This window comes from Choloepus didactylus, chromosome 12 (genome assembly GCF_015220235.1).
Source record: "Choloepus didactylus isolate mChoDid1 chromosome 12, mChoDid1.pri, whole genome shotgun sequence".
Classification (NCBI taxonomy): domain Eukaryota; kingdom Metazoa; phylum Chordata; class Mammalia; order Pilosa; family Megalonychidae; genus Choloepus; species Choloepus didactylus.
This window is the reverse complement of record NC_051318.1, coordinates 49,915,145-49,929,363: the sequence shown is the minus strand read 5'-3', so window position 1 is coordinate 49,929,363 and position 14,219 is coordinate 49,915,145. Positions and strand designations below refer to the sequence as shown.

At 37.7% G+C, this 14,219-nt stretch overlaps 1 protein-coding gene across 1 annotated transcript; it reads right to left on the bottom strand.

Annotated features, from left to right (window-relative positions):
- Positions 1 to 8,362: 8,362 nt before the first annotated feature.
- On the bottom strand, positions 8,363 to 10,260 carry LOC119507211 (rac GTPase-activating protein 1-like). Its single transcript, XM_037800338.1, is given in 2 exon segments — positions 8,363 to 9,549; positions 9,552 to 10,260. Coding segments are annotated over 2 exon segments (1,896 nt in total).
- Between the last annotated feature and the right edge of the window lie 3,959 nt (positions 10,261 to 14,219).

Below are 14,219 nucleotides of genomic sequence, written 5' to 3'. Positions count from 1 at the left end.
CTAGGTTGAACTTAAATGTTTGGAAATGGACAGAGGTGATGGTAGCACATTGTGAGAATAACTAGCAGTGCTGAATGGTGTGCGAATGTGATGGAAAGGGTAAGTTCAGAGTCAAGTATATCACCAGAAAGAAAGTTGGAGGTTAAAAGATGGGAATGTATAAAACAGTGAACCTTGTGTTGGGCAATGTCCGTGATTAACTGTTTAAATATTAGAAATCTCTTTCATGAACCAGAACAAATGTATGATAGTAAAAATAGAAGTTCATAATAGAGGGGCATATAGGGAAAAAATATACCTATTGCAGACTATATACTACACTTGGTAGTATTTTAATGTTCTTTCATCAACAGTGACAAATGTACTATAACAGTACTGTGAGTCAGTAATGGAGGGGGGGTGGTTAGGGGTATGGGAGGATTTCGGTTTCCTTCTTTTGTCTTTATTTCTTTTCTGGAGTAATGATAATGTTCTAAAAATTGAAAAAAATTAATTTTGGTGATGGATGCACAGCTGTATGATGATGGTACCGGGGGCAACTGATTGTACACTTTGGAACTTTGGGTAATTGTATGGTATGTGAACAATCTCAATAATAATAATAAAAAAAGAGCAAGATGTAAAGTCTGCAACAAATACGAAATGTAAAGTTTGTGCTTTTCACATGTATCACCTAGCTCCTGAAGAAAACAGGAAATAACTAAATTACTGAAGTTCTCCAATCCTGTTACATGTTAAAAATAATTAACTCCCTTTGCTTCTAATGAGCTTAGCCAATTAAAGAATCATTTCTCAGAGATTACCCCAAACCGCCCAAATATTAAAAAAAAAAAAAAAAAAAAAAACCAATTGGCCATCAATGTCAGGATTTATTTTTGAAAAATCAGTTGGATTTCATTGGTCTATATGTCTGTCCTATGCCAGGACCATGCTGATTTGACCGCAGTAGCTTTGTAATAGTGTGCCGGTTTGAAAGTATTATGTCCCCCAGAAAAAGCCGTATTCTTTGATGCAATCTTATGGTGCAGACATTATAGTGCTGATTAGATTGGAATTCTTTGAGTGTTTCCATGGAGATGTGGCCCACTCAACTGTAGGTGATAACCCTGATTAGATATTTCCATGGAGGCGTGGCTCCAACCATTCAGGGTGGGCCTTGATCAGTGTTGCTATATAAATGAGCTGACGGGCAGAGGGAACTCAGTGCGGCTGTGAGTGATGTTTTGAAGAGGAGCTACAGCCAAGAGGGACACTTTGAAGAAAGCACAGGAGCTTCAGATGAGAGAAAGTTTGAAGATGGCCATTGAAAGCAGACTCTTGCTCTGGAGAAGCTGAGAGAGGACAAATATCCCAAGTGCAACTAAGAGTGGTATTTTTGAAGAACTGCAGCCTAGAGAGGAATGTCCTGGGAGAAAGCCATTTTGAAACCAGAACTTGGAGCAGACGCCAGCCATGTGCCTTTCCAGCTAACAGAGGTTTTCCAGACGCCATTGGCCATCCTCCAGTGAAGGTACCCGATTGCTGATGTGTTACCTTGGACACTTTATGTCCTTAAGACTGTAACTGTGTAACCAAATAAACCCCCTTTTATAAAAGCCAATCCATTTCTGGTGTTTTGCATTCCAGCAGCATTAGCAAACTAGATCAAAGAGGTTTTAAAATCAGGATGTGTGAGTCCTCCAACTACATTCTTCTTTTTAAAATATTGTTTGAGTATTTGGGATTGTTTTGGATCTATAAATTGCTTTGGATAGAATTAACCTCTTAATAATATTTAGCCTTTTATTCCATGAAGAAAAAAATATTCTTCTATTTTATAGGACTTCTTTGATTTAACATTTTTTGCAGTTCTCCATGTATAAGTCTTTTACATCCCTGGTTAAATTTATTCCTAGGTATTTGATTATATTAGTTGCTATTGTAAATGGAATATTTGATTCTATTAGCTGCTATTGTAAATGGAATTTTTGGTATTCTTCACAAGAGGCAAAATTTCAGGCCCTGCTTTTGGCTATCAAACATGCCACTCTGAGACTCATTGAAATACATCTTCACATAGGCTCAGATGATCATTAATAATAGCCTAGCTTTATGATGAGGTCATTGATACATCAAAATCTTGATAACTAAACGTATAGTCATATAATGCACATATAGCTTTCTCTTTCTATCATCTATCTTTCTATATATACAATGTACTCTTACATAGGAAGCTAACACGTTTGGAGGAAGGCATCTAAGGCTGAATCAGCGTATGTGCTTATCATTTACATCATAGCTTGTTGGATGTATACTCATAAAAATTACAATAATAGAATTATTAAATGGAACTACAAGGTCTGTTCTATTTGCCCCCTATGCCAGCCTGTATGAAGAGGGGTTCTATAGGATCAGTATTCAGCTATGTAGAAGTTACATACAATCAGTTCCCCCTCTACCCTGGCTGAGTTCCCAGTTGTGGAATTAGAAGATTTTTGGAAGAAAAAGTACAACCCCTATCCCTTGTTTTTACCTTTTTATGTCTGATTTTCATTCCTGACATTCTCATTTTCATACATTATCTCATGGCAAAACCAGTACTTCTCAATAGGGTACTGGAATAAGCCATGGTTTCTCCCTAATCCCCTAGTGGTAGTTTCTCCTGCACAGAGCTACCTGGTTCATCCACATTTGATCATACTCTCCAATGGCACACAACCTGTGTGTCTACCACAAATAATAATACCAGATAGGTAGAGATTTCACCTACAAACAAATGGAAAAATACTCGTTGTGCCCCAGGACTGGTCTTTCTCTACATATGGCAGGACCTCCCTGCCTCCCCCTTTCAATCTGGCAGCACTTGTACTCTGGAATAATGGTTCAATCTTTTATACTGACTACAAGCCCTGCAGTCACCAGTGACATCTTCCCTCACTGCCTCAGGCGCCTTCATGTCGGGCTCCTTGGAAGTGTCAGCAACACAGGTTGCCATCACTGAGCATAATTATTCCTCCCCTGGGTAGGTAAATATGAATCCCAGTGGATGATGTCCAATTTATGGGACTCTCTATGGAAAAATTGCTGATCAGGCAGTCTGGGTGTCTACTGAGCAGACAAGCATTAACACTTTGGCCAGTTAATGTTAGCCCTGGGTAATCAATGCTCTGTAAGAAGGAGTATATGACGTGTCTAAACATTTACACTTCTTCAGAACCAACACCTCAGCCCAAATTGAGCTATCACTACAACATCGTCAGGAATAACCAGATGACTCCATTCTCTTGGTCTGGGCTTTGGAGAGATAGGTTTTATAGGATGGTTTGTAATTGTTCTGACTCTATAGTGCCCCTTTGGCTCTGTAAGCAGACCTTGAAGGTCCCATTGGATTCCAAGTAATTACATTTTCATATTGGGAAGCTTATATTTAATACCTCTAAGGGATGGTCGCACAGTGGAGAGAGAAGAGAAAAAGCTTTGGAGGAGTGGTTCTGCTGCCTCCTGTCATATTCAATGTGGACTTGGAGTTGTTTACCTGAACTAAACAGGTGCTCGGAGAGACAGCTGGACTTGTGGCTGATATCAGCAATAATGACATGAAAACTTTAGCTCAGCTCTGGAACTCTAGCTGAGGTCTCTTGTCATATCCCTACTATACAAAAGATTAAGAGCTCCCCAGCCTCTCTTGGGCTGGTCTACACTTATAAACTACGTGCCGGAGCAAGGCCTCCTATACTGGAGTAACTCTGAAAGCTTGAGGGATCTCTGTGCTCTGCTTCTATTCTTTTTCTACATGACCATCAATAAATCTTTTAATACTGTGCCATTAGTGATATGGGTCTCCCTGCAATTTGGATAACAATTATACAGAATTTCTGTGCTTGTGGGAAAGGACATGACAGCATGTTCTCACTCCCCATTTACATTATAAATAGGTTGAATACTAAAGTCATATTTCATATCCCATATAACCTGGAAATGTCTATTTGTAAGAGACATAAGAGATATTTCCAGCTTAAAATTCTAAATTTATTCCAATCATATTTATTTAAATTTTCAAATAATTTATCTTGTCTTTCCAACTTCACTGTATGCACTATTGAAACAGACAAAATTTTCCATGATTTCTTTGAAGCTCCTATATCAATCATTTATATAAATATATTCCATCATAGATATGAATTGATTGACAGGTTTATTCGAATTTTGGTCATATTCAGTGCATTTATAGTAGAGTTTTGATTAGTTTTATTTTTATGATTCATGAATTCATTTGGTAATATGTAACATATGAACCTGATACAAACAGAATATACACTGAAAGTATAATAAAAAGTTCTCTCACAACACTCCTCCAACATCCCTGCATCCTTCCCTATCCTTTCTGCAAGTATGCAATTATATTTCAGAATAGATTAAATATTCTACATATAAATATTTTTGACCAAAATAATAGTAGCAAACACATATGCTTTCTTGCTTTTTTTCCCACTAACTGACAAACTGAGAGTGCTGCATTTCTTTTGTCTTGGTACATGTAGAGCTGCTTCATTCTTTTTTTTAGTAGTTACATAATCTTTCTTTTGGATTTCTGTGTATGTGTATCTATGTATATACACACATAGAGAGAGAGAAAGAGAGAAAAAAGATGGAGAGATAGAAGTGAATAGAATAAAATTTTCACTACCATGGAACCAGCAGTCTAGTTAGGAGAGGCAGCAACTTATTAAATATGTAGTAATAAATACATAGTATATCTGATGGTAATATTGATATGAAAAAAAAATAAAATAAAAAGGTAAGGGAAGTGTTGAAAGCTGGGGGTAAATGTGGGGCTGCTAGTTTCTAGCAGGGGAGTACTGAAGTCCTTGCTGAGAAGGGAAGATTTAGCAGAGAGCTGAAGGGAGTCAGTGAACCATGCAGCTTTCCACATGCACTGCATCCCAGGAAGAGGGAATGGCAGGTGCAAAAACTGCAGATGTTCTAGTGGCAGCTAGGAGAGAAGAATGACTTGGGTACAAAAAAGAAAAGGGAAATTTAGTAGATGATCTCTAAGAATGTACTGGAGTAAGATCACGTAGTTCTGTGTAGGATATTTGATTACACTGGTTTTCACACTGAGGTGTAAGAGGAGTAATGGGATCATGGGCGGGTTTATACGAGAATAACCTAATCTGATTTACATATGAACAGTGGGCATATGTAACATTTTTATATCATTTCAGTGCTAATAATAGACTATAGAAGGGCAATTGCACTAACTGAGATGAGAAATGATGGTAGTTTGACAGGGTGGTGTTAATAGAGATGTAGAGAATTGGTCATAATCTGTATATATTTTACAATTAGAGCCAAAAAATGATAGACTGGATGCAAGATTTGAAAATTTAAAATAAGTAAATAAATAAAGAGTCACGGATGAGTGTGTGATTTCTGTCCTCACTAACTAGAAGAGTGGTGTTGTGAGGGAGATAAGAAGCTCTATTTGGAGCCTGTAAGTTTAGAATGACGATTAATTATATAAATTAGGTAAAAAGTGTAGTGAAGACGTGAGTTTGGTGAGAGAGAATGAAAAGTGGGTAGAATCATTCAGTTGTGGTTTGAGGCAGGACTGAAAGAATGAGCTAGAAAGAATGTAGAGATTAGAAAGAGGAATAATTAAATTTGAGATTATGGAAGGGTTATAATTATTGGTAACAATGCAGCTTAACTAAATCATAACCAAGGAGCTGGTATCTGAGGTGGGAAGAGTATTACATCAATGGAGAAGAAAAGTCTAGAAACTGGGATGAACTTATTGGGAGAATAATTTTGAAATCAAGAAAATTTATGAAACAATTAAAGAATATAAAAATAAACTACTTGGATAATACATGTCTATCTATAACAGATAAAATTGCAAACAAGATAAAATAATGAAATTTGGTGATTACAAAATGACAGACTTTTAAATATAAAGAGGTAAAAATACCATAATTTTCAGAGTGGTAATGTTTTCTGAAAATTAGAATGAAGGATAAAGATGGCTTTTTGATTTTTTTTTTTCTCCCTTCATTATGCCATTTTCACATCCTGGCATTATGCAAGTGCATACATCATTTCCATCTGAAAAAATTTATTCTGATTTACCAATATAATCCACCATGCCCTTGTGGTACCTGACATAAAAATGTATGCACACACATTTTGCCTACCTACCTACAGCATTCTTCTCCAGTTGTGACATGCCATCCCTCTGGAATAATGACCCTATTCTTTTCCATCAAACTACACTGTATTAGTTTCCTATTTCTGCAAATACCACAAATGTAAAAGCTTAAAAACAACCCAGATTTATTACCTCACAATGCTGTAGGTCAGAAGTCCAAGTTAGCTTGGCAAGTTCCTCTGCTCCAGGTTTCACAAAGCTGAAATCCATCGTCAGCTGACTAGGCTCTGGTCAGAAAGTTCTCAAACAAATCTGATTCTAAATTCAGTCTGGTTATTGGGAAAATCTAGTTGCTTCAAGTAGGACTGAGATTCCCATTTTCTCTTTGGCTATCAGCCGAGGTCAGGCCTTTAGTCCTAGATACCTCCTTCTGGTCCTTGCAGGTGGCCCTCATTTCTCAGAGTCAGCAAGGGCAGGTTGAATCCTTCTCATTTTTGGAATCCATCTGACTTTTCCTTTGGCTGTATGTCTCTTCTGCCTCAAATTGGAGAAAGTTTTTTAAAGGCTCATGGGACTATAATAGGCCCACCTGGAAAATACAGAATAAGTTCCCTATTTTAAAACCTTTAAACATAATTGCTTATGAAAAGTCCCTTTTGCTATGTAATGTAACACATTCACAAGTTTCAGCAATTAAAGTGTGGTCATCTTTGTAGGACTCTATAGCCCACTACACATTCACACCACCATATCCCTCATATCTACTTCAGAGATTCTTTTACATTTCATGATTAAGTAGCACCATCTTCACTGACTTCCCCAAGGCCATTTTTGTATCCATTCTCAATAAGATGGGCCTAACTAATCTTTGAGTCACCAACCTTTATATTTGCCTCCTTTCCAAGTCTCCGTGTCATTATCCGAGTCTCCATGTCATTAGCCTCTTCTCTATTCATCCATTCCCACTTGGTAATTTTTATTGACAATAAAAGTCCTCAGTGACTTGTTGGTAAACTTTTTTGCTCATCAAAATATACAATAAAACCCATACCCCACTGCATCCTATTACAATCTATTTGTGGAGGGGAGGGCATTGCATTCCCTCATTGATTTAGTTACACGAAGGTCTCTGTTGTAAATACTTTTTTTTTTTTCATTTTTGAAAAAGCTATTTACTTTTTTCCAAATATTATTCCAAATATGTGTTTCTAAGACAGGGGTCAGTATGGATAACATTCTATAGAAGAAATCATTTTTATAGACAATGAAAATTTTTATAGACCAAAAAACTCACATTTACCTAGATATGGATTATGTTCTGTGGGAAGATTTCGGCAAAGTGCAAAGTCGAAAATGACAGTGGCTTTCTTTCCCACACAAAATATTGACAATCTTCCCTTACAGACTACTCTTAATTATTATCTGGGATGCCGAGTAGATGGTCTGCGGACCTTTAGAATTAGGGTTCCATTGGACAACGTAAGGAGGGAGCAGGGTCAAGCATTAGAATGAATTCAACTTTAGAAGAACAAACTGGCTTTGACTCCAATCAAACCCCAAAGTCCAGCCAGAGGCCCATTAGAGATAAATACAAGTTTTAGTACCATATTTACAAGGTTGTGTCACTTAACACAATTAAGAGCTAATCAATCCAAATTAAAGCTAAGCATATTTCCATCACTAGTTTTAACCTCACTCTATTCCATTCTTACGAAGGCTCCATCTTACAGCTCAATTCAAAATGGGGGAAGGGCTCCTCTGAGTCCTCAGAAGGAGCCATCCTATATCCTCTGTCCAATCCTTTCTGTACCTTGAGACAAGTCAGTCTTACCAAAGAGGTGGGGTTTCTATTGTTGTCTCATGAAAATTAGATCTAAATGACAGCAGAGAAAGGTCATTCTGTGAGGCAGCATTTGGCTTTAAGCCAAAGGGACACTGTTCCCACTTTCCCTCCAAAAGAGTCTCAGTGAATTCCATACAACCCCTTCCACCCCTGCAAAAGATCTCCCATCTAAAAACTTCCAACAACCAGCACAAGGTGTTGATGTATTACACTTGAGGAGAGGGAAAGGGAGATATATATAGTTTTAATAAAACCCCCATTCACAATTAAACTTGATTAAAAGCCTGGAGAATGCTAAAAGTAGTAATGAGTACAGGGGGCTGCAGAGCAGAGTACAGGTGTGCCCCTTCTTGCAGTCAGTAAATGCTGGGTAGTAACAGGCTGACATGACTTCACTTGAGCATTGGAAAAGCAAAGAAGCTGCCTTGTCATCCTAGGTTGGTGACAGACTTGCTTTTGCTCCCAAATCTAGGAGTGTTCCTAGTGAGGGTGGAGCGGACTCTCTGCGACAGGGAGCTAGATGCAGGCGTCTTGAGGAGCTGATGCTCTGGAGTGGTCACAGGCCCCAGTAAACTCACTTTAACATCTGGTGTCTGTGGTGTTGAAAAGGCATTGGAGTTTTCGATGACATGCATAGGATCAATGTTCTCTTGCTCTACCATCATGAACTGACTCCAATATGCCAGAGGCAGTGAAAGGAAGCGCTCTACCACCTTGGGTTGACGCTTGATGTCTTGTAACATTGCCACCAGGTCTGGATTGGGCACAGCATGGGCAACTATTGTAGGGCCAAAGACTTTGGCCAGATTGGCAATATCCATTTTAGTGTTTGGGCTCTGAGCCACTCTTTGCAAGTGAATCATGAGGAAAGGTAATGTGTCCCTGTTGGCTTGGGGCAGTTCACCAACAGCCTGGTACATGGCAGCTATGCTGTTGTCCTCATCTGTGATTTCTGCTGCTTCCATAAAGGTCTTATTTAGCCAAAAGTTCAGAAGAGGTTCTTTGAGGTTTCGAAGGAAGTCTTTCAGAAGGCTACAGATAGCATGGATGCCATCCACCTTGCTGAGGAGGGGTACAGTTTTCACTAGGAGGAATTTCTCTTTCAGCTCTTTTACTGTCCGGTCACAGCCTGAGATCCTATACAGGCCTGTCCCTGTAAGCCCTCTCTGTTCAATCTCATTTACACAGTGGACAACAATGGAGGGGATCATTGGTGAAGTCTGGGACACAAAATCTGCCAGCATTCCCTCTCCGATCTTGACAGGCGTTCCTATCAGGGTAGGAATGCAAGGAAGGGGACAGCTGTCTCGACATTCTGGATGAGAGACCACACGACAGTCTTGACACTTCAGGGACAGCTTGCCAAATTTTATCTGCTTTCCACATGGAACACAAGATTCTGGTTTAATAACCGTCTTAGAGACAAAGTCATGCAAGCGCATCCCTCCGTTACTCTGTGGAGTGCTGGAACCGTCTGTTTCAGTTCTGGGCTCCAGCCGCCTGCTCCTCAGGGTGGAGTCACTGTTATAAGGTTGCAGAGTACCTGTTTTCCTTCGGCTCCTGGTCCAATATGGCACACCTCAATCGTGGACAGAGCTTTGATGGGCCCACCATCATTGGGAACAGTCACCGTAGTTTTTGCAACTATAGATTCATTCCCCGGATCTGCTGTGGAGCCAATGGAACGAGTTTTCTTTATAGGTCCAGGTGGACCATCAACAAATTGTCGGCTATCAGAGCGCCTCTTTTCTCTCTTCTTCAGTTTGAAAGTCTTCACCAAAGAAGAATCCCAGTCCAGTGATTCATCAGTCTTGTCAAAGCTGATATCTGATAAAATGGAACCAGATTCATCAATGGTTGATAGTCTTTTGTTCCCAGCATTGCCATTGGATGGTTGGCCCCTGTTGAGAAAAGCCAAAGCTGATTTTTGCTCTTCACTTAGTTGAATGCTGCCAGATGTGTCACACATGAGCATCTCTTGAATCACCTGAATCTGTCGTTCCAGCTTTTCACAGTCAGCCTCAGCTCGCTGTCTCCGTTTGATCTCTACGTCCACCTGATTGCGTGCATGCTTCAGCTTAACATCCAGAGCACTATGCTCAGTCTCTGCTTTCATCAAAAGATCCTTGCATCTACCCAGTTCATGGTCTGTTCTCTGCCACTTTTTATGGAAATCCTCAAAGTCCTTTGCCAACTGGATGAATTGGAGCTCATTTCCTTCACTGAGAATCTCCACCCGGCGCACAAGCTGCTCAAACAGATTCCGCGAATTCATCATCATAGTCTCCATCTTTCACAAATCCAACGCCAGCTGTACCTCTTTTCCGCAGGCCCCAGCACTCGCTTCGCCGGGGTCCACCTGGGCCTACCTGGGATCGCCTTCCACTTTCCTACGCGCTGTAACCAACTTGTTTTAAATACTTTTTAACTGTGCACCTTATCAACATTTTAAGTTAGTGATTTCACAGACATTCTCTGTGCCAGATGCTCTTATTACATTTTGGTAGCATGATTGTCTTTCATTTGTGTTCAGCTCTAAACCAAATAAAGTTACAATTCTTTAACTGCTTTCTGAAGTATTATTTAGAGAAAGCCTGGAGAATGTGGCACCAGATGTGCAGGATTGAGGATTGTATGAGTGTTCTGCTCTTTGCATTACATCAGACCTTGAAACAGACCCTAGATTCCATCAAGCTACTAGTAAGATTCCTCACAGAAGTCATAGTGACAACTATATCAGAAATACATATTACAAAACATTGGTAACCTAAAAATTACCAAGAACATTTTCAATATCTATATCATCTTTAACTAGAAACCCTTAATCAGAATTCTCTCCAGTTTGATAACTTTAAAAATGGAAATAAATATTCTCCAATTTAAAATATTGCATATTTTAAAAATATTCAGACAACAGATAGAAGTAATATGAACATGATATAACCACCTTTAATATTGTGTGGAATATCCTAAAACAATGCTTTCTCTCTCTATATATATTTATTTATGGATAAGTATTATAAGTACATATATATGTATATTTTTATATATTAATAAACACATATAATATACATATTTTATTTTAAAGGGGCATAATATTATATGTAATGTTTTTAATTTAAGATCTCTTGTGACAATTTTATTTTGCAAAACATCCAGAGATAAACTGCTGAATTTATCAGCTGAATCTTTGTGCCTACCTATTACTATTTCCTAGAAATGCAATTTTAGGGGAAAGGAGTATGCATATTTTTAAGCTGTCAAATGAATTTCTAAAATTGTTTTGAAAATCTTACTTTAGGAGTTGAGGAAAGAAGAATAAGTTTCAGTTTACTTATTAACTGCAAGACTTATGAGAAAGAAAGAGTGACACATTTCTAAAAGGCACAGAATGTTATGTCCACAAGAAGGGTGAAGTCCTTACAGTGGCTAAATATTGTCTCAATACTCTCCTCAATAATTATCATAACTCGGTTCTAATTAGCATGTCTTATGAGTAAAGAAAACAATTTAAGTTTTTCTCCATTTTCAAAAATGTCTCTATATTTTAATATAAAAATGTTCATGAAAGAGTATTTACAAAATACTGATATATACAAAAAAACAGTGAAAAGCAGAAATTTAGTAAAAAAAAACTGTCATTAACTTATTATCATTTTTATTAGTTTTATTAGTTTCCTAAGGCTTCCATAACAAATTACTACAAACTACGTGGCTTAAAGCAATCAAAATTTATTCTCTCACTCTTCCGGAGGCTAGAATTCCGAAAACAGGGTGTCATTAGAGCCACACTCCCTTTGAAGGTTCTAGGGAAGAATCCTTCCTTAGCTCACTCTAGCCTCTGATGTTTGCCTACATTGCTTGGAGTTACATGGCTTGTAGATGCCTCACTCCTTCTTCCCTCTGTGTGTCCATGTGTCTGAATTTCCCTCTCCTTTCTCTTATAAAAGAAACCAGCCATTGGATTTAGGGCCCATATCTTACATGTGACCTAATCTTAGCTAATTAGCATCTGCAAAGACCCTATTTGCAAATAAGTTCAGATTTGCAGGTACTGGGGTTTAGGACTTGTACATAACTTTTTGGGGGACACAATCCAATTACAATTTCAGATTCTTTTTCTTGTTTCTCTCTCTCCGTGAATCTTCCTCTTTTTCCCATTAAGTTTGGGGGTGGGGATAAGAATTCCACTATGACATGCAAAAATCTTCTATTTTCTTCTTAGTTGCCAGTTTTTTAATCTTTTACCAATAAGTTGTGCCATTTATTGACTGCTGATTATGAAATTTTCTCCATGTGTTAATCCATCTTTAATCATATAAAAGTAGATATTTACAGATGAAGATGATATAATCCAGCTTCAATAAGTAACTCTTATTCACTCATTTCTGATATAAAAACATTGATATGATCAATGTTTGAATACCAAAACATGCTTCTGCTAACAGAACTGGAGGAAAATAAAAATATGTAAATAGAAGAATCTTTATTATATATTTTTAAAAGGCCCTTTCTAGCATATCCTAATTCTTAGGAAAATATAATGAGACTGGACTTTACTCTGTGAAGTTTCACAGTTGATTTGACCCTATTGCAGCCAAGGCATATTATAAAAGGGATCTGCATTAGTTTCCTATTACTGTTATAACAAATTACTGAAAACTAAATGACTTAAAACAACACAAATATATTACTTTATAATTCTGGATGTCAGAATACCAAAATGGGTTGGCAAGGATGCATTACTTCTGGAAGTTCTAAGGGACATTCTGTTTCCTTTTCTTTTCCGGTATCTCCAGGCTGCCTTCATTCCTGGACTCTCATAGTCCCTTCCTCCATCTTTCCATCTTTAAAATCTTTAAAGCCAACAGTTGTGTAATTTCTTCAAAATGAATTCTCTCCCCCCCCCCATCTCCAGCTTCAGTTATCATATCTCCTTCTCTGTCCCACCTGCCTCTCCCTTTAAGGACCCTTCTGAGTACATTAGGCTCACCGGATGACCTACCAAACTCAGCAACCATAATTTAATCACATCTGCAAAGTCTCTTTTGCCGTATAAGATGAAATATTCACAGGTTTGGGGCATTAGGATGTGGACCTCTTAAGGAGGTCATTATTCTCTCTACCACTGGGCTGGGCTATAAAGATAGCCAGTTGGCATTCTGTGGCATAGTGGCTAATGAGGCAGTCTCTAGAATCACAGTTCTGATTCAAATCCTGCTGTTGCCATTCAATAGTTGTTTCACCTTCTGTTACACATAAACTTTCAGGGCCTCAATTTCCATCATATTATCATTTTAAAAGTTACTAAAATAATTTCAAAAAATAGTATAACTGACCCAGAATATGCTATCATTATTATTAACCAGGAACTGAAGAAATCCTATTTTGGTAGCTTGGATTTCAAAACATTTGACTCAAACCACTTCCATGGGTGTATTAGGAAAAGGAAGAAGATCCTTTTCAACATTATTTCCCAGGTGCCCATCACTGTAATTATTTGGAGGTGATATATAAAATGAAACTTATTTGGCATTGGTGCTCTAAAAAATCCTCATAGGATGCACTAGAAAATGAACAAGACAAGAATAAATACTCTCAGGTCTCCTTAATCTCTTACGTTAAATAATATTTTAACTAGAAGTTATGACATTTTATAATTCACATCAGGATAGTTTTGAGAGCAAAGAGAAGTGCAAATCAGGATATGTGTCTAACTTTAGTTATACAAGAATACAACAATAATAAAAAATGCACTTATCCTATCTATATTTGATTTTTGGTGACTGTTGATGCATCTTTAGAGAGAAAAAAGAAAACAGTAAACTATAGGTTTCTGTTGCAATGGCTCTAATTTGAGCAATTTGGTGTTTCAAAATCCTGTGCTTTCTACCAGACCCCTTTTCAAAAAGATAGTTTTGTGGAACTTTTGTCATTTTTGATCTCTGTTTCATTATCTCTAAACCCTGAAATTCATTTTTTATGAGTAAGGGAACAGCAGTGTCTCCATATCCCTAATGAAATATATTAAATAAAACATGCAGTTATTGATTTTGTCAAGAATTGAAAAAGGCTGTTTCCAATGTATCATTATACCATTGTATATTTTAATAAGGAGTATATTTTGAATCCCAAATGGGCTTTAGTTTTTTACCCATACTGTAGGAGCAGAAGCAAAGATAATAAAAATTCTGTGGGTATTCTAGGACATTAAGTGTATTTTTAATTAGTGCTTTTGTGGCAACCTTA